This window comes from Xenopus tropicalis, chromosome 2, assembly GCF_000004195.4.
Source record: "Xenopus tropicalis strain Nigerian chromosome 2, UCB_Xtro_10.0, whole genome shotgun sequence".
Classification (NCBI taxonomy): Eukaryota; Metazoa; Chordata; class Amphibia; order Anura; family Pipidae; genus Xenopus; species Xenopus tropicalis.
In genome coordinates, this window is record NC_030678.2 from 48,825,392 (window position 1) to 48,846,862 (window position 21,471).

The following is a 21,471-nucleotide window of genomic DNA, read 5'->3' on the forward strand; positions in this document are numbered from 1 at the left end:
CCCAAATAATATTCTTAGTTTATATCTAAACTGTTTGTCACTGTTGATTGTAGTATCCCACAACAACCTATTACTGCTGTTTTAGGTGAAGTGTAGTACGTTGTAAAATACACAAACATAAAATTGCTTATAATTCTCTGCTGAGTACTTCTGCAACATATATGCATATTTTATATTTTGTTTAATTTTCACAAACAATTTTACTATGCTAATACTATGATTATGAACAGCAACTGTGTTGGCCAGCTGGCTGCCAGTGGGTTAATGCAGGAAGCATCTCCGGATAGTTCTCTTTACAGTTCTCTTACTTATCATCAGTTCTCAGATATAAATCTAAACCAGCTGACTGTGCTGAAGTGAGAGAACTTTGCTAAGAAGAGTATCTTACAATGATTTGCCTTTCATTAATTTCTCCTTTAAAGGAAATGTGTACCTTACAATAAGCATATTGTAGCATAGTATATTGTTGTAAATTCCATTATTAGACAACATGAACTGGTATTATTCTTGATTTAGGGTTTAAATTATTTACATTTTGATTCTGCAGCTTTTTAAGAATTGAAAGTGCTCTCTAGTTGCTTGGCTTATTTAACCTAGTTACCAGGCTTTTATTTAAATATCAGAATGTAGTAACAATAGATAAGGGCATAAAATTAATGTAAATCAATGAACAATAACACCACAAATTCAGTTGCTAGACAGTCCTCTGCAAGGCTGCTATGAAGTAGTAATTTGAACACAGCCTGATGAGCCATGACCTGAAGGCAAATCAATAGCTAGGTGCATAAAAGGCACTTTGTGAGTACTGTTGGCCAGCAGCCCATTTATTTATATTGCTATTTATATTGCTGTTCCAATAAATTCTATTTGTTAGTCAGCATAGTGTGTTTGTGTGTGGCTGTTTAACCTGCATTTATGTATACATTTTACAATCCTAATAAAATCTCCTTCCAGAGTTAAGTATAAAATGAGATGTAAACCTCTGAGTTTGTTTGTATCTTTAGTGCAAAATATCTGGTTTATTGCATGTATATGATCCTTTATCAGAAAGGACACGTTTCACAATATTTCTGACAAAAAGGTACATGTGTATATGTGTTCATGCTCACTCTGATCTTGTCCTTACAGTGTTTAAATCTCTGGATATGTCACGCTCTGTGTCTGTCACTGCTGCTGGCCAGTGCCGACTGTCACCTCTTATACAAGTCATCCTGGATTGCAGCCATTTATATGACTACACTGTAAAGCTGCTCTTCAAACTGCACTCCTGTGAGTAAATAGAATATTAGGTTATTGAATGTGCTACAGTATAAGTCAAATGTGATCTATAGTCAATGGTACATCTGTTCAGTCACACTTTAGATGGCCATACTTGGGACAGTATTAGCTGCTGGCTGAGCTCCTTTAAACTGAGTTAGTAGCTTATTGGTCCATGTATGAGGGCAAACTTCACTGGCCAGGTATTTATTAAGCATGTTTAAAAACCTGTAGTGCTTATATAGGCTCATATTATGATGTAATCATCAGCACAAGGCCTTGTCTAGCCAGTTATGGTAAGAAAACCATTATAAGCAGTGGATAAAGTAGTGAAAACAGCTAACAATTTGTAATTAAATAGTTGGGCTGCCTTTTGCCAACAGAATAAGCCACCAACAAGTATACAGCTGGCTACTGCAGCTTAGGTGGAACAGGTGGCTACAGCAGCTTGTTGCAGTAAGCGCATGGAGTAATGTGCAATTTCAGATGCAAATCACCCTATTTTTTTAACTTATAATGCAGCATTTTTTCATGTGTTCTAGCATAATTGTGGCCACACAGACAAAACAAATGCAGTTGTGCTTACATTTGGTAGAAAATCAGATACAATATTCAGCTAGGATTTCACAGTCAGGATTTCTTCACAACATTTGCATCCATTTTAGCATGACCGCTATTTCAGCTGCATTCGTAAATTACTATAACAAATAAAAGAAAAATATATAGTAGTATATTTGCATATACATACAGAATCTTGCACAGTATGGGTGAATGTACAACTAACTGCAGTAAGTCCTGCTGATCTCTTAGCACAATATTACCAGTATGCAGATTTAAATAGTTTATTGCAGTCTCACATTTATTGAACACTGTAGAATGGACTGGCAAGACAAAAAGCAGCAGATGCCAAGTGTCTAAGCTGTATGTGTAAATAATAAACAAAAATGATTAGTACAGGCACTCCACACACTTACAGGCACTCTACACACTTTGTGCTCATTTAAGCAGTGGTGCTGGTCTCTGCCTGGATATCATCTCCAAGTAACAGCGCTATGAATAAACAGATCAAGGCTCCCACACTAACAACTAGAGCTGGAAAAATGAGAAGCAGTCTTACTCGTGGTCTGGATGGATACACAAACCAGGTCCAGCTTTATTAATATACAATCAATAAAGACTTATGCAGCTGCACAAGCATGTTGCATAACACCAATTAAACACAGCCAGTTCAACAGATTAATTCAACCACATTAAACAAGCAGGGCAAATATTGCTTATCAACTTTTAAATATGTGTAGGAACCCATATTGTTAATATGCCCCTATGGCTTTAAACCTTACTATTTCCTATATCTTGTTACTGGGCAAAGACCCAAGTATCTAGTTTGATATTAGCATTCTGTGCCTTATTGGTTTATAGGTAGACCGCTCCCTTTGCACTGTGATATAGTGTTGAGCCTGGGATCAAAAGGGCCCCAGTAAGCAGTCTACCCTAGAGACTACATCTAACTCTAGTGAAGTGGGGGAACGAGGACCTCGTGAATGAGCATTAGCAAGAACAGGAGAAAATCTGTAACAGCACTTTCTAGGAAAGTGAGATAGTTAGTCTACTTGGAAAGAGCAGTTTCTGGCTCCAATCAGGAGAGATTAGCTGGAAGTATTTTTACTTAAAGGCACTGTTGCCTTAGTGTAGTTAAGACGCAGGTATCAGGTTAGTTCCTATCCCTGATCCACTATCGGCTGTTTGGGGTCCTTGACCGCTAAGGTTAACATCCTAAGGATACCAGATACTTGTCCAGACTACTCTTCACAGTGATGCCATGCTCTTTGGCTGTCTTTACACTGCCCACACTCTGTAGAGGTGGGATAAACTGGTGGGCACCATCCCTTTCTATTCTCTGTGCCTTTATTTGCTTAATCCTCTGAGTGAGTATTGCATAATGCTGTGGGTCATTTGTCTTGGGCAAATGCACAAGTTCAGTTCTGAACCTTCTTGCTTCCATTCTTTCCATTACCTTGCATGCAGCCTTAGTATGTAGTAGTTGCGCTACACCACAAGGATATTTCCACATAGTGAAAGCGCATCTTGAATGTTAGAGTCCTATGTACCCCATGCTCTGAAGCCTATCTAGCTGGTATTCCCTGTTTTTACAGCCAACTAGGGGTTACATATGATTGTGTCTGATATGTAGAAGCTAGTACCTATACATATACATACATTGTGCCTTTAAGAAATTATAGTAACATCAGGAAATGAACCCTCTGACTTCTATATCCTACTTTAAATTGACCAAGGCTATTCACTGATAAGACATTTCTGCTTACAGATTTAAAAGAAGGTAAACAGGAAAACACAGCGCAGCTTTCTGTTTATGGTCACTAACAAGTAAATTACTTCTGGTACATTTCAGACATCTTTATAATCACTATTAGCTTCATCAGCATTAATTCAGAATTATATATATATATACATTTTAATAAGGGAATGCGGTTTTTAAGAAAGCTTGCATAGGACAAATATCTAAATTATTATGAACTTGTCCAATTTGTAGGCCTTCCAACAGACACCTTACAGGGACATCGAGATCGATTTGTGGAACAGTTTCAAAAGTAAGTATTCAGCAGGGTCAAGGCGATTAGCATAGAATTTCTGTATATGAAAGGGCAATTTACTAAAGTGTCACTGGTCATTTCTCTTATTGGACCGGTAGCCAAGTATAATAATAATAATAAACATTTATTACCTGGTTGCTTTTCCCTCTTACTGATGTACATCCATGGAAATTATAGCATAAATGGTGATTTTAACAATACAGATTTTTCTTCTTGCTATTCTCAGATTAAAAGATTTGTTTTATCGTTCAAGTAATCTTCAATATTTCAAACGCCTCTTACAGATTCCCCAACTACCAGAGGTAAGAATCTAGGCAGACAATTTTTCTTTTCAGTGCAAGAAATTGGTGAGACTGAAAGTAAAATGTGAATTTTTATTTTAAAATTATACAATAATCTCCATATGTAAGGTAACTTCAAGGTGACTGCCATAGTGCTGGTAATTAACATTCTTCTCATTGGTGAAATCTCTTGCATCTGTAATTAGAGCGAATGGCAGGGTTAGCTGACACAAATAGCAGTCTTGTTTAGTGTACATATGGGGGGGAGCAGTTCTGAGGGCTGACTCAGGATAAGATGAGCAAGCTGTTTGTTAGCAAATGGGTGACAGGACAAGCTAGTGGCAATCTGAAATAGGGTGACTGCAATCCTGCAAGTGATTCTGTTTATGGCTTGTATGTTATCTGTTACATGAGACTCACAGCTTGTTTTTATAGCAACAATTTGTAGCACCCATTTAGCAAAAGATGTACTAATTACTAATCTGATATGAGGCAGCTGTATACAACTGGATTTGGTTTGTGCAACCTTTAAGGCTGATGCCACACGTGTCATCTATAGAAATAACTTGAAAAGACTCGAAGCAAACCACACAATGCGTAAATACGCTAGAAAACGCCTTAGCGCGGATTTTTCAAGCGTTTGCCGAAATACGCCAGTATTTGCACAGCAAGCTATTCCTATGTATACACAAAGGCAGCTGCCAGACCTAGCGGAAATACGCAGCGTTTTTTACTATTTCGAACTATTAGCACCATGGAAACGGGATTTGCTACGTCACCAGTACTAGGCTGAAAAATGCCATAGTCAGGGGCTGTGTGGCTTGTGCGGCGTTTTTAGGCTGAGAAAATACGCAGCTTAAAAATGCCACGTGTGGCATCAGCCTAAAGGGCAGAGTAACCTGATCTTTTTTCTTTTGCACAATCTAGCTATGCAAGGCCATTATATAATTTAGCCATGCAATATAGTGTAAAACTGTAATTCAACAATTGCTAACCCTTTCAGTGGGATTTAGAACATTAATGGCTAAACCTAAAAACCTAGATAATAGGCAAGGAATACAGTAACTTCTCTGATGCAAGTTGATACAGCAGAACAGTATCTGCCTATTTGCAATTGCTTTTTTGTGTTTGCCATTCCATATGAATTAGACTTTTTAAGCTTATTGAATAGAAGTTATGTCTTAAAGTGCAACTTCAATTTGGTTTTGAAAAGCCATGTATGTATGTATGTATAAAAGCATTTGAAATTTGAATTCTAAGGATTCCAAATCACCCCTTTACAACCAAACAACAATTAATAAAGCAGCCAATCTATTTAAGTGTGGCAGAATATATTTCAGTCATTGATGCCATAGATTTTGAAAAGAGATCCTAAATAAACTGATAACTTGGTTATGTACATTTTATTGGGATTTGGTTTTCAACAGATCAGCCCCTGGGCATGTTTTAAATATACTTGGGTAAAAATCTCCTTAACTAATCGATTGTGCCATAAACGATCCCCATGGAAAATCCTCTGTTCTCCATCTTTAGCTTGCTAAAAGTAGTTACAGTATGTACAAGTGTATTATATAATGGCTTAAAAAAGGGATTAATTGGCAGTTCTGACACTTCAAAATGCAAAGCCTAGACAACTATACTCCAATCTCCCCTGAATGGGCCACTTTAGGCCTTACAACAAAGTTTCCCCTGGTTAAAGGTTATAATTTCAGCAGTAGCAAAAAAAAAGCCATACTCCAGGAATGGATTATGATACAAACCCCCTCCATCCCTCTTTATCTCAAAATTGCCCCATTTATTCATTATGGACTGGATGGAAGCTTCTATGTAAAAAGAAAAAGAAGTAAAGAAAGCTATATAGCGACATTATCCATTGAGAAAAGACAAATGCTGTCGCAGTGCTCCCAGGGAAACTCTTGGTACACTGGAAGTATGATCCTTCAGGACCCGCTAACTGAAATAGAATAGCCACTACTAGGCAATTAAAACAAGAAAGGTTGTGAAGGGACTACATAGGTAGCACTGAATGTACTTTAATTGTAACAACACAACTATATCCCTCAATGTGGCAGCAGATACACAAAAACAGCAGCTGCTTTGACAAAGGTAATCCTCCATTCTGTGAATGTGTGGATCATTTGCAAATGTTCCTATGCACAACTTGGTCTACAGGGTTTGAATTAAGAATATTGTCTTCTTATAAGCAACTTTGTTTTTTTACAGATCTATTTGTGTTCATAAGCTATGAATGTAATATTTAGAATGCATGTGGTTGATATAATTCAATATTGATTCTTAGAATCCGCCAAACTTTTTACGGGCTTCAGCACTGTCTGAACACATTAGCCCTGTGGTGCTGATACCAAGTGAAAACTCGCCTCCTGACAGTGAGACTCTGATAGAGACAGAAGACCTTGTAGGGATGGATACGTTATCACATCAGGTGAGTGGACATGTTATGCAGGCAGTTAAGTCTATAACTGAAAGGGGAACTCCACCCAAATACTTTTTGAAAAGTAAACGTAATTTCAAGCAATTTATGCAAAATACATCAATTACAAATATGCAGCCTTTTCATAATTTTAATGTAATAATATGGTTTGGAACAGTTACCCAAGCCTGGCCCCCTGTTCTCCTGATCTTGCTAACTACTTTAAGACTAAAAAAAAAAATATTACAGTAGTTGACTGTCCTCAACCTCTTGCCTTCAGCCTGCCTTCCCCATGTATCCTCCAAATCCCACAATTCCCTGCATACGTGATGTCTATAAGGAAGCGAACAGCACAGTGCGATGCATTGTGGGTTATGTAGTTCCTAAAGCTGTCTGTAAATTGTGGAGAAGTTGTTACAATTTGTAACATCAATAAATTAGTCCCTCCTCCCCTGCCAGGATTTCAAATGATACAGAAAGAGAACAACTGTTTTGCTGCTGGATTTCAGCATTTAAAAAAAATGGTACTGTATATATTCAGACTTTTTGAAGCATATTAGGTGTTCTGTGTTGTGTGTGGCTCTTTAACAAATTTTTGTTCCAAGCCAGAGTTTCCCTTTAAGGTTTCCATCACTAACACACTATTACTTCTCCAAATCACTGATGGAAAAGAAACCACTGTATTCTTTATGCAAACAGTGTCAGTGATTAGAATGTTGGTGGAAGCCTCAAGCTACACTATGCCCATAAAACCATGCTGAGGCTGCCCCCATATGTAGTAAAATACACAATTTTCACATGTGCAATCAGCCATAGCAACCATGAGATGTTTACTTTAAAACAGTTAAACATCACATGCTTCCTGCTGACTGGTTGCTATAGGCAGTAGCAGACTTTGCCCAATATATTACATTTCCCCTTAAAGCCATAATCACTCACCTTGTACTCTTGCCATCAGGCTTGTGTGTTTAAATAATGGGGGAGGTAGCAAAATGTTGGGCTCCCCCAGTGATTATAATGCCTTACCTGATACCCCAGGCCAGTGCTCCTGTTTGCTAAAAACTGCACCGGTCCAGGGTTTTTCTGTAGAAGATCCTTGTCGCCATCTTCTTCTGCTTTTTCAGTCTTCTTTTTGGTCCGGGCAGGAACATGCACAGTAACTTAGATGCAAAAAGCTGACTTTTCACACTACTGCGCATGTGCTTCGCTGCACGTGAAAGAAAAAGAAGACAAAAGGTTAAGAAAGTTTGCGCTGACAAGCTTCTACAGAGATAACCTGGGCCAGTGCTCCTGTTAGCTGAAAACTGCACCAGCTCAGGGTATTTCTGTAGAACCTTGAGGTATCAGGTAAGTGTTTATAAACACTGGGGAGTGCCTAACATTTTGGCATTTTGAACTTTAATTTTCCTTTAAGTAAAGCTACCTAGGAGATGAAAAGTAAAGGTATAAATCGATAAATGTGTTAGCAACGTGTACATCATCAAAACACAAGAAATTAGCTAAAAAATTAGATGACTTACTACTCTGTGTTTTGTTCTGAGACAACATACATACAAGTGCAAGTTATATTAAGTCACAGTGACTTTGGAGAACCCTAATTCCTGGAAGATATGGGACAATATAGATACTGAACATCCTTCCTGTCAAAATGTAAACAGTCTGTTCCAGGTTTATGACAAGGGCATGCTTTTTTCTGGGTGTTTATATTTAGCACTCTGATAAGTGATATCAGAATGAATTATTAGTTAAGAAGTAAACAGAACGGTTAAATGGAAACAGTAGGTTAGGTGAAAATATATATTTAGACAGTCACACACTGGGGGGCTGATTTACTAACCCACGAATCCGACCCGAATTGGAAAAGTTCCGACTTGAAAACGAACATTTTGCGACTTTTTCGTATGTTTTGCGATTTTTTCGGATTCTGTACGAATTTTTCGGATCCAATACGATTTTTGCGTAAAAACGCGAGTTTTTCGTATCCATTACGAAAGTTGCGTAAAAAGTTGCGCATTTTGCGTAGCGTTAAAACTTACGCGAAAAGTTGCGCATTTTTCGTAGCGTTAAAACTTAACGCTACGAAAAATGCGCAACTTTTCGCGTAAGTTTTAACGCTACGCAAAATGCGCAACTTTTTACGCAACTTTCGTAAAGGATAGGAAAACTCGCGTTTTTACGCAAAAATCGTATTGGATCCGAAAAATTCGTAAAGAATCCGAAAAAATCGCAAAACATACGAAAAAATCGCAAAGTACCGATCATTACGAAAACAACGCAATCGGACTCCATTCGACCCGTTCGTGGGTAAGTAAATCAGCCCCCAGGTGTCAGTTTCTGATCTATACTATAGAAAGTATTTGGATTCTTAATATCACTGCTAACCTTCTGAAACTTGATTTAATTAATGCTTTACTCGAAGACCGGATAACTAGAATTAATACAAAAAAAGTAAATAAGGTTACATTCTATATAGCAAGTTTATCTAAACTTGGTATTAGGGTCTAAATTGTGTTTAGTAAGTCAGCTGCTGAAACCTAAGGTAGGCATTACTTCACCAAAAGTCACACCTGTTACTTTTTCCACAATGCTGAGACTGTACAGAATAAGAAGTACCTATTAGTCCTTCTTCATACTTTTACTTCTAGTATAACAATGTACTATTCCTGCCCATTAGAATTACTTCTCCTCAGCCCCCCTCTCCAATGAATTTATTTAAAAGATACATTTTAATAGTCAATCCTATGACAAAAAAAATGACATAAGTTTTTTAATTCAGCATTAACAGTCATATGCAATAAATGTATTTATTCTAGTCTTTAACCCAAGTGCAATTATAGTCATAAATTAAACACATATATATTGACACATTGTGCAATAAACCGATTTCTTGACAGGCACCTCATTTATCTGATCTCAGACCTGGGAGTAACTTTTCTTTATCTAAAACAAAATCTCTGTATTATTTTTTTATGCAGTGCCATCATCTCCTGTAGCACCTGTAACAAATAAGGAGGATACAAAACAGCTTACAGTCTAAAAGACAGGGGGTGATACAGGTAGTTTAGAGTTTACGATTCCTGTAATTAAGGGGGCACCTATTTGCTTTACTTTAATTCCTAGCAGGCTGCAACATTTTTCAAAGCCAGAGAGGAATTTGGATGGTGACTTTCCTGATGTGCTCTAGGGAGGAACTGGAAGATTTTGTACTTGTGTCTATTTTCATTAGCCATGTGGATTCCTTTGCCTCTGCTCATTCTCAGGAAGTAGGTTTGCATGTTTATGCCTAACATGGAAAAACCTTCAAGCAGTTTTCTGTTTTCGTTCCAGAGTCTGTCTGAAAATACGTTTGATGATATATTTGGAAGTTCTTTCAGCAACGACCCTTTTAACTTCAGCAACCAGAATGGCATGCGCAGGGATGACAAGTATGTATTGAAAATTTTAAAAAATATAGTGAAAGAGTACATTAATTTTTTCCAAATGAACTAACACTTTTAAATTCTACCTCTTTTGCACATAGTCCTAGATGCTGACATGTCTGATATTTATACACATACACAAATTTCTGTCCAGTTTATTTTAGCAACACAGACAAACCCCCCACCCCAAATTATGATTGGCTAAAGTCAGTTGTGTTTATTAAAAAATAGTCAATAAATACTATTTGAACTTACAGAAATAAATATGTTTGCTAATAAAAACCATGGTAGCCTATCTCTGCTTATTTTTGCTGGGACCATTTACTCGCTCCCTTTTGTCTCACAATGCAATGCAACCCCTCCCTCAGCTTGTTCCATTGTAATTAATGGATTCTGAAATGTGAAGTCTCTCTGCCTTCCATAATGGGTGGAGCATAGATTCTCTGGAAAGCAGAAGGACTTCACGTTTCGAAATTCATCACTTCACAATGAACAAAGTGAGGAAGGGGTTGCATAATACTGTCAGCCTAAGGAGGACGGGGAACTGGTCCCAGTAATAGACTGTTACAATTTCCTTTTAATCTGTGGAATCAGGTATATCTGGGTAGAAAAGAACTACATTTATTTTTTTCTCATAGTTCAGACAACCCCAACTAAATAAGCTCATATCAAAAAGAGATTTTCCATATAATAAACAAATGTAAAATTTAAAGGAGAACTCCAACCAAACACAACTAAAGCTTTTTGAAAAGAAAACATAATTTCAACAATATACATCAATTAAAAATATGCAGCCTTCTTATGATTTTATTGTAATTATATGGGTTCTGCTGATCTGAATGAATTCCATAATTCTCCTATTGATATATCTGTAGAGTGTTTGCAGGATCTTTGTGAATTTCTGCGAACCAGTCCATAACCAGCTGTTGTGTTTCATAGAGACCACCTGATAGAACAGCTGTACAAAGAAATTGCAATGCTGAGAGATGAATTTGGGAACTTCAAATCAGAGGTGAGCCATTTTGGTTGACAAGATCAGATGCAGGGTTTTACATTGTTTGTATAAGAATAAGTTTCTTATGTACTAATGGCCAAAAATTAATGAAAACCATCTACAGTATATAACTTTTCTCTGGGTAGGGAATTTATCTTTCACTCTCTATATATGCCAAATGCCAACCCTGTGACCTGAGAATGCTGTGAAGTGGGAAAAAAAGGCCACTAATTGTTAAATGGACTTTAATGGACAAGTTGTTACCAAGCAGAAATAACCAGGAAAGGTTTAGAAACAAGCAGGTGTGCACATACATTAAAGCTTAGTTGTGTCTTGGATTAAAAATTGATTTTTGGACTTTGATATCTGTTTCAGAGCCATCGCTTGGTCACTAACCTGAAGGGGAGAATTCAAGAGCTGGAAGCAGAATTAGCTGAGCAGAAGCACCTGAGAGAACAGGCTGTGGATGAGAATGAATTCCTGCGTACAGAGCTGGAGGATCTGAAGAGGAGAAGAGAGGATACAGAGAAAGCACAAAGGAGCCTGACTGAGATAGAACGTAAGAGTCCACTGTCAGATTAGAATGTATTCACTGCAACTACAGTTATTAATTTATTTTTCATTTATAAAGGTGATTAAGTTGTTACCAAGCATTATAATGGTGCATCAATGTGCAGAATTATTATTATTATTAAGTTCTTATCTCCCAGCAGTACTATATAGAAAATCTGGAAATATTATGTCATGTGCTTCACCAGCCCATGCTCTTTCAACTTGTACCCTAACATACCCCAACTCCAACTTGACCCCGTCCACCTCCATTGTTTTAATAAAGAAATATCTGTGGTTTTTATAACAGTTCAGATAATGTAACTTTGCTTTTCCAATTTCCTAATGTAAATGCTAAACAAAAGTATATTGAGGTGCATATTGCCACTTTTATAAGGGCAAATGGGGGACATAGAACTTTTAGGTACACTATTTCTTAGCAAACAATCAACAGTTAACTTGGTGTTACTAGTTTAATGTTGTTAGATTTATGAAAATAAATAACTGTTTGGTCACTGTACATTAATGGTCGGGGGTTACTAAATAAATTTGCATCTACACAAATGCAAGGTACTTTTAAAGGAAAGCTGGGTTATTTTTAAGTATAAAAGACAATCTTAGTGGGGTAGTTACCTTGAGATAGATGAATGCAATTTATATTTATAACTTCAACTTAACCCACTGGTCATACTGGTCAAGAGGTTGCACTCTTATGTTTGTGACAGTCAGACAAAGTTATCAGAAAAGATTAAATTCTAAGTTCTGAAACCTGTATGTGGTTGTGGTCTCCTTACTAATGCTGGGCAAATGGTTGTTCATTAGCTGCGGGTTATGGCACTGGTTCTCTTTGGGGGTTACTAACAGTACTTCAAGCAAATGCTTACTGCATTTATACAAATTGGTCTGGTGTTAGTAGGAACAGACCAATGACAGTGGGAATCACTGCAAATTATTACTTATGTTACTGTTTAACAATATTATGCTTTATTTGTTTATAAGTTATCTAAAATCTAATGCTATTTGTTATGTTGTAGAATGTTTCTTCTTTATGGTGTTGAATGTTTGTACTATCTGGCTCATATCTTAAATACCTTGCAGTGTAATCTCCAATTAATACCTTGTGAGGAAACAACAGACCCTAGTGGTCTTACATAGATGCTGTAGATTTCATTGTTTTGAGGCTGGCTATTACTTCTTTTTTCCAGTGGGGTTGTAAAGGCAGTAGGCTCAGGTGTCACAAGCACAGGATACAAGATAAGAGTATGTAGGGGCATCTGGTGGGGGGTAGGGTTATAGAGGTCATCAGGTCTGGACTGGGATTCTAAATAGGCCCTGGCATTTCAAGTACACAGAGGCCCAAACAGCCCCCCACCAGTCCACTAAACAGTGACTGTCTATGGCATCTTATGAAGCCCCTCTGGGGCTTCTGTGCCAGATTAGTAAATCACAAACTAAGGCAGAATAACTGCTGTTTAGTTTTGTTTATTAAGTGTCCCCATTTCGGGCATCTAGGGCCCTTAGAAGTAAATAATTTAAATTGCAGTGGTGAAGCATGGCAATAAGTAATGTTTTCTAATACACTGTTAAAACTGCAATAAACGTAATAAAATAATTTTAAGTGGTGGAGAAGAGCTGCAAGTGAGTGGATATTAACTGATGGTTGAAAATATCCTCTTCTTGTTTATTACAGGAAAGTCTGTTGCTAATGAGCAGCGCTACACAAAGCTGAAGGAGAAATATGCTGAACTCGTGCACAGCCACGCAGACCTCCTGAGGAAGGTACTTTGTATTGCACTGATCTGCACATGCACATATAGTAGCCTAGGACTGACAAATGAAAATTTGCTTTATCTATGTGCTATAAAGATATTGTGGCCCATGGTGATTTATCTGATTCTCCTACACTAGAATTATGTTCATTTATATTTGAAAGCACTGAAAATAATTCTACTCTGAAATATAACCTGTTTTTGACAGGAGCACATTCTGTCAGGCTTATGTAGGAAATAGAGAATGGAGCTTATGTAGAGACAGACTGTAGAATTGACTGTAATGTGTGATTTCACTTCATTATTGATGCTTCAGTAGCACAGGGACTGCCCTTTTGGCCAAGGTAACCGTTGATAGCAGGCACAGACACAGAATGGACATTAGGCTGTGAAGGGGGGAGGCAGATCTATGGTTAACTGAATTGGGAATTCTCTCCTGGGTGGCTTGGCCTGTATTTGGTTGAGTTTCACGCAGCCACACACTTCTTTCAACAGCTACAAGTAGTGTAAGTTAACTGCCATTTGCCACCTGATTTTCTTGGTCATTAGACCTATAGTCAGTAGTAGTAACAGAGTAATTTTTATTGTCCTTAGGTGAAATTTAAATTCACTTAATAAAAGTTAAAGGGGTTGTTCAACTTTGAGTTAACTTTTAATATGATGTAGAGAGTAGTGTTTTAGTTTTTTAGTTAGTTTAGTTCATTTTTAATTCAGGAGCTCTATAGTTTGGAGTTTCAGCAGTTATTTTGTCGCTAGGGTTCAAGTTACCTTAGCAACCAGGGAGTAGTTTGGATGTGAGACTGTTATATAAGAATAGGAGAGGGCCTGAATAGAAAAGAAAGTTACAAAAAGTAACAATAACAATAAAACTAGCAATAGAGAGCAATAGTTTTCTGGCTGCTGGGGCCAGTGACCCCCATTTTTAAAAACTGCAAAGAGTTGCGAAAGAAGGCAAATAATTAAAAAACTATAACAAATAAATAATGAAGCCCAATTACAAAAGTTGTGTAAAATAGGTCATTCTATAACATACTAAAAGTTAGCAGATAGGTAACCCACCCCTTTAAATCTTATCTACTTTTTTGGCTGATATGTAGTATTTGCCATGTTTGACACTCACTCCTTCTAAATCACCCTCAATTCCTATGAGAATTAATAGGACAGTGGGGTTAAAATTTCGTTTTTTTTTTTTTTTGGGGTGATCAATGCTAGTTTAAGTCTTTTGGATTAAGTATGTACCAGATTTGCCCACTTTATTAAGGTGTGATATAATAATTTTGGATAATTCTTCCAGGGCGATTTGCTACTGATTGCTCTATGTTAGTCAGATGATGTTTTTTCACCCTAATTTTCAAGTATTGCCACAGATTTACAATTGGTTTAACACCAGGGCTTTGATTGGGCCATTGCAGGACATTTATCATCAGTATGCCCAGTCCCTGCTGATGAAAAGCAGCCCCTCAGCATGATGCCAGCAATAATTACAGATTGTCTTGTACCTGCCCTGCTGCTCAAAAATCTAGTGTGAGGTGCAGAGCACAGATGACTTTGAAACACTTTCTTGCTAAAAAAGGGCAAGAATAAATTACATGTTTATGTGGTAACATAGTCAGATTTTTCCCTGATCCAGCAATCTTAAGTAGCCAATCCGCAATTAGCTTTTGTTGTTCTTTTGCAGTTAAGTATACCATATACAGTCACATTTGCATTGAAAATATGGTAATTTTATTCCAAACTGCCTTTCAGCTTTTACATGTATGGGGCCCAAAGTTTCAGTTAAAGTTAATCAAAATTAGATATAATCAACACAGAACTGAGTGTACTGACTAGGCTATCTCTGAATATTACTGTTTTGTTGAAACATCAAAGGTCAATAAAAAGAAGCAGTTAAAGGAGAAGGAAATGTAAAAACCAACCAAGCTTTAGTCTATGTAAATACAGCCCTAAACTGCTGCTCAGTGAAAAGAAACACCACATTTCTTTCAATTCTGTACACTTGATCTTCCTTCTCTTAGAAAAATCCTACAGGGCACAGCACAAGCCTGCTTAGATTGCTCCTTTCTGCCCCTCCCTTCTCCTCCTCCCCTATTTGCTGTAATCTGAGCCCAGAGCACAACAAAAGTGAAGTCAGACCAAGCTAATATGACAGTTGCAATATTAAACAAACAGAGGAAGATTCTAGGGCTGTTATGGTTAAGCATTCTGCAAAATAAATATAGTGTTCTAGCTTGCACTATTTCGACTTATCTGTTTGCAATAAAATGCCTCAGTAGCTTCCCTTCTCCTTTAATAAAAATTATGTGTGTATATTAACCATCCGCATATGTAACCTTACATATAGACAGTGCCGGATTTCTATTGGGGGCACCCCAAGGCTGCCCATTCTGCATCCTCCTACCACTCCCCCCCCCCACCCGCCGCGCGCGCATGCGTGAACACCCCAATGCGCGCAACGCCAACATTAATACGGAGCAGTGGGGAGAGGTCCCCTCGCCGCGGCAAAATTTGAAAATTTGTGCCGCCCTAGGCCCGGGCCTTTGTGGCCTCGCCACACATCCAGGCCTGCATATAGAAGTGTACTGTATAGCCCTAAAAAAACGCTAACTGTAAGCAGAGACACAGGAATATATTTTACAATGGTCATGTATTCAGTGCTATATTATGTGCTCATTCATGCTGTGAGCATTGTGGTGTACCACACCACTTCTTGTAATCCAGGATGTTTTCTTTTGCTTCTAGAATGCTGAAGTAACAAAACAAGTGTCCGTTGCTCGTGAAGCCCTTGTTGACACAGAACGTTCTAAAAAAGAGCTAGAAGATTCCTACCAGAGAGTGAATGAACACACGCAGAGGAAGGTGAGCATGTATAACTGATACATCACACTTTACTACTCCAGAGCCAGGAAGGAGAGCTAAGCATTGGGCACTCTGAAGGCTCTGACTATAATCTCTGCACATTCTGATCTATTCATCTTGTTATGGGCCTGGGCTATCTTTGTATTTTTAAATGTAAACAGTACTGGAGATCCAATCTAATTCCTAAAATTATCCTATTTTCCCCTTTGCTAATGTTTCTTGCTTCAGACAAAAAGAATAACTTTGTTTGTGATGCCATGGAGTTCTAGTCTAATGTTTGTTATATAAATGTAGGGACCATACATTCTAAACTTCGTTGGCACCAGGAGTAATGTGAAAGACAAACAATTTTTTAAAAAGTTATCAATATAACGGATATCAGTATATAAATAAAACAGACTTTAAAAATCTGGTTGTTGAAGCACAATGGTGGATGAGTGGAGGAAATCTGAGGCTTTAGATTTTGCCTGCCGCGCACCCACTCTCCTCTGCACTATTTATACATTTTAGCAAGAGGAGATTTTTGTAGGGTTAAGGTACATTTTCAAAAGCTGGGTGTGCACTCATCCATGGCAGTGCAGGCATTGCCTAGGAAAGCATAAGATGGCAGCACAGCCATCAGAAGAAAGAACCCTGTGTCTTACAAGTAGCGGGTGGGTCAAAAAGACCCTGAATCGATTTCACCTTAAGTTCTCTTCACATTTCTGTTCACAGAAGCACTGGGAATAGTTTCTTGTAAATAAGTTAAACTTAAAATGCTTTTTCATGAAAATATCACACACTTTATACACGCTTCTACAAAATAACTGTGATCATAAATACATGGGGGTGCCTATCGTAAAGGCACCATCAGGGATCAGCAGTACGGCGGCATCTTCTCATGAGCCAAAGTTCAGATATCAAAGGAAGTAATGCTTTGCCTAGTTGTAGACCTTTCACAGAAATAGGTATATTTTCTTTACCTATGTATTTTTACAAGAAGATATTTAAAGAACATGGCGTGCTTTGGTTGTAAAAGCTAAAGTTACAGAATCTTCTTCTCTTTATGTGATGACTTATACCAGGTTCTTATCCTCATAGGCACATGAGCAAATAAAAGAGATGGATCAGCTGCAAGGGGCATTGGAGTCCAACAAACAAGAAATCCACCTTCTAAAAGCAAGCATAGAAGCCTCTAAGCAAGTAAGGCATTATCGAGCTTTTAAAAATTCTTCAGTAAAGACAGATTGATTATTTATTGATTGATTATTGTGTGCATCTGAATACATTCACATATTTATTTTGATAAGCTGGACAACATATAGGCCTGAGAAGTCAGACAAGGAGATGTATAATAAAGATGCACGTAGTAAAGGAACACACAAATGTAGGCTGTATATCATGATCACATGTGTACTTAGTAATCAGATTACATTTCTAGCTCTTCGCAATTGATTAGAGGTCATTTACAAAGTGCAAAGTGTAAAATATGGGTGCAATCTGCTATTTTTGCATTATGCAATTTGCCTTCCAGCATAGATGAATTGCTGCAGGTCTCTGCCATCTGTTTTGGAGCACAGGGACCTACGTTGGCCCCCATCAGTACAGTGTTGCTTGCATTTGGCAGTGCTGTGTTCATGAGGGGCAGGGGCAGGCACTCAGCCTTCCTCCTAACTTGCAAGTGCTCTCTACAATTCTGTCTGGCCCTTTTTTCCTTGGGTCAGTGCTTCTTTTCAGAGAAGACTACTCTGGCCTATGGAAAAAAATGTTCTTGCATTTAAATCTTAACCACTTTGACTATTGGTCATCATGCATATGCAGTAAAGCAAAATACTTTGTTGGTGAATAAGAATCTGCATTAAGGATGCTTGGGATGCCAAGAGAAAGGTAAGCAAAATGCCTGTGCAGTGCTTAGATTTAAAAAGTGCTTAAATGTATAAGGTATATTTTCTATTCAATATTAGAGTAGTGGTTATTTTTATATATACTGTATGTCCTTGTCTGCCTTACAGGAGGGTCAGATAAGGATTATGGAGCTAAAGGAGAGTGTTATTGATCGTGTACTGCAGGAAGCTGAGTTCATTATTCAGGAATCGCTTAGACAACTGGATGAGCCTCACTATTCAAGTGGAATGATATCTACAGGTAAGGATGCCTCACTAGTCTAGTAAACACATATTAATAATGATAATTCTGATGCCATGTTGCTCCTCTGCATGTGGTGTACAGATAACAGGCACTAACCTGTTATCTGTACAAAGCAACTGCCCTTACTGTATTTGATGTGCTGTGAGTTCGTAATAATGTTTGCTAAAATATTACTCTCCATATTTTAATTCTTTTTAATTTAGATTTTCTTATCACAAGGGCCCTTGCAGCAGTACAAAGTACAGAGAAAATGGAGGAAGCCTGGAAAGCTCACATGGCAAACCCTTCAGGTATATAAAAGCAGATAATAAAGCCTAGAGCAGTGGTTATGGGGCAACATGTTGCTCACCAACCCCTTGGATGTTGCTCTCAGTGTACCCAAACCAGGTAGTTATTTTTGAGTTCCTGACTTGGTGGCAAGTTTTGGTTGAATAAAAGCAAGATTTTCTACCAAATAAAGCCTCCTGTAAGCTGATAGTGTGCATAGAGGCTGCCTAATAGCCAATCTTAGCCCTTATTTGGCACCTCCATGAACTTTTATGGTGCTTGTGTTGCTCTCCATGTCTTTTTACATTTGACTGTGGCTCACGAGTAAGAAAGGTTGGGGACCCCTGGCCTAGGACAGAAGCAGCATACAATACCCCAGTTCTGTTTAACTACAGGTCTAGCTTCCAACTCGTAGAAGATGCTGAAACTTGTAGTTAGCTGAAGCTGAGCAATGAAGTGGAGTCCCTGACTTATATGGTAGACAGCAGAAGAAAATAAGTGAACTACACTGTTGCACAGTTACTATATTCCAGTGTCTAGAATCTTATTGACAGGATGCTGGCAGTTAGTCCCAAAAGAGCTGTAGAACTACAGTATAAGCTATGGCCCACTAGGTATTTTCCACCAACACACATCGATTGCAGACAAAAAAAGCATACTAGCGTATTATTTCTACATTAGCCCCCTGTAACCATTGACAGGTGTTTTCCCCTCCTTGCAAAATGTGCACATATGGGGCAGGTTCAACCAATACCTGCTGGTGGAGAAAATACATAAGGGGTAGTTTAGCCCCCCAAGTGCAGTTGCGCGAAAGTATTGCATTTATTAAAGGTATTTTTTTCATTTGTGCCCTTCAGGCCCAGACTGGCAATCTGTGGATTCTGGCAAATGCCAGAGGGGCTGTTTTAAGATGCCATAGACAGCCACTATTTTTTGGGCCCTTGGAGGCTGTTTGGGCCTTTGTGTAGTTGAAATGCCAGAGTTTGTTTTGAATCCCATTCCAGGCCTGCTGATGGCTTAGGAGTTGGAGATCCATAGAAATCTTTTGACCTAGCCATGCTGTGTGTATCCAGTAAACACTTGCAAGTGCAGCGTAGATCAAAAGACCAATATAGAATCTCTAGAGGTGATACTAAAAGTCAAAGAATTTCCTATAACCAAACGTAAATACCAGATGTAAATATGAATTAAAAAGTGCTTTTTTATGTTTGGCTTCATAGCTCCATAAAAACTGCTGTATCTCTTTACCTGAACTGGCTCAACAGTACATTGGTTTTACCTGTGACAATCCAGCACTTAGCTTCTAATATTTAATATTTATAATATTAATGTAAACATGTGAATAATGCGTGCTACGGGGGATATTTTGTAAATGATTAAAAAAAAAGTCTCTGAGATGAAGATGTGTTAAGGGTGGCTACTACTTCTACCTTAGTCTGGGTCTGAATGCAACTGTACAGAAGTACAAGGAGAGACTGAGAGACAGAAAAAAAACAATCTCACTATCATTATAGGTGCTGGGGCTGATCAATGCTGGCTGGACTATAAAATCCCCATCAATATATTGTAGGTTTGGCTAACTTCCAAAAAATATGCTTTGCATTTTATGTATACCACTCCTCTAGACTGTCATCTGCTTGGTATGGCTGCTGGTGACTATGGGCTTACAGGTCAGAAAGTAATGGAGAAAGCAATAAGACTAACAAGGGCCTTAATGGCAACACACATTACGCTTGAAGAATTATCGTCATTGTTTGATTTACACCAGTTAGAACCCTCTGTGTTTGGTATATGGCGCTTTGCATTGCTGAAACTCCTACTATGTCCACTCCAACTTACTGTATGTTACAGAGGCAAATGTATAAAGAAATTGCCCAATACTGTGACATCATTTTTGTAAGTGTACTTACAAATGTTAAAACAATGAAACCATCTTTCTCTGATTTCTCTTTGCCACCCTGCAGATATTACCCTGTTGCTTCCACCTCTTGTCCAGTTTGCACATCGAATAAGTGAAGTCATTCTTCAGGGAGCTTTGACACCGACATCTGACAGTGAGTAAAGTAAAAGAGCTGAATGCAGATTTTTTGGGTGGCTGCTGGAGAATCTTTGCAAAATGTAGTTAAACAACAGCCTGCAAATAAGAGCAACCTGGTTTACAGGATGAAATAATTCATGTGGCCACCAAAGGGACTTCTCTGAGGGTAGAAGCCCAGGGCAGATGCTTTCTCTTTGTCTTTATCTTTACCTCTCAGCATGCTTATTATGTTGTCTTATTTTTTATCAGAAAGGTATGTGCTGGCTATGTGTACATCTGTCATGCTATAAGTATTGCCTGTTCTTCGAACAAAATGCATCAACTGAAGTGCTAGGGTTTTGTGTTCTAAATATTATGGCACATTATGGGTTTGACTGTCATGGTGCTCCCTGTTCTGTTTTACAAAGAAGCAGCAAAAGCAGTTAGCTCTTATATATTATTAAATGTTCCTGCCACAAACATTTTACATTGGGGTCTAAAAGTGATTTTTTTGGGGCTCTCCAACCTAGCTGATAGTACACAGGAAGAACAATTCTTAGATTTCACACATATAAGACCACTTTATTTCAGTAAAAGAAATTAATAGAAGTCATTGAGGACCAGATGTTGCAGTCAGATCCCCCTATGAGGTCATATATGCCAGGAACAAAATGAGGATTTGGCAGCAGAGGCATTTTCAAGAATCTACACTCTGGGCCTGCTTTTGGGCCCCCAATTGGTTACTTTTTCTGCTTGTCTTTGCCTTTAAACCTTTGTTTGTCTTTTAATGAGGTTGTTCAGCTTTAATTAACTTTTAGTGTGATGTAGAGACTGCTATTCTGGAACAATTTGCAATTGGTTTTCAGTTTTTATTTGTGAGTTTTTAGTTATT

At 38.0% G+C, this 21,471-nt stretch overlaps 1 protein-coding gene across 4 annotated transcripts in view; it reads left to right on the forward strand.

Annotated features, from left to right (window-relative positions):
• Positions 1-21,471, forward strand: part of hip1 (huntingtin interacting protein 1) — a 66,610-nt gene that overhangs the window by 30,371 nt on the left and 14,768 nt on the right. For all 4 annotated transcript variants that reach the window (XM_004911728.3, XM_004911729.3, XM_002933547.5 and 1 more), the window contains exons 9-21: positions 1,129-1,269; positions 3,809-3,866; positions 4,096-4,171; positions 6,450-6,593; positions 9,909-10,006; positions 10,940-11,012; positions 11,370-11,553; positions 13,234-13,322; positions 16,052-16,168; positions 17,249-17,350; positions 18,160-18,292; positions 18,499-18,585; positions 20,527-20,616. In XM_004911728.3, the coding sequence (XP_004911785.1) occupies positions 1,129-1,269; positions 3,809-3,866; positions 4,096-4,171; positions 6,450-6,593; positions 9,909-10,006; positions 10,940-11,012; positions 11,370-11,553; positions 13,234-13,322; positions 16,052-16,168; positions 17,249-17,350; positions 18,160-18,292; positions 18,499-18,585; positions 20,527-20,616 (1,392 nt within the window). The remainder of the gene's footprint in view (positions 1-1,128; positions 1,270-3,808; positions 3,867-4,095; positions 4,172-6,449; positions 6,594-9,908; positions 10,007-10,939; positions 11,013-11,369; positions 11,554-13,233; positions 13,323-16,051; positions 16,169-17,248; positions 17,351-18,159; positions 18,293-18,498; positions 18,586-20,526; positions 20,617-21,471) is intronic.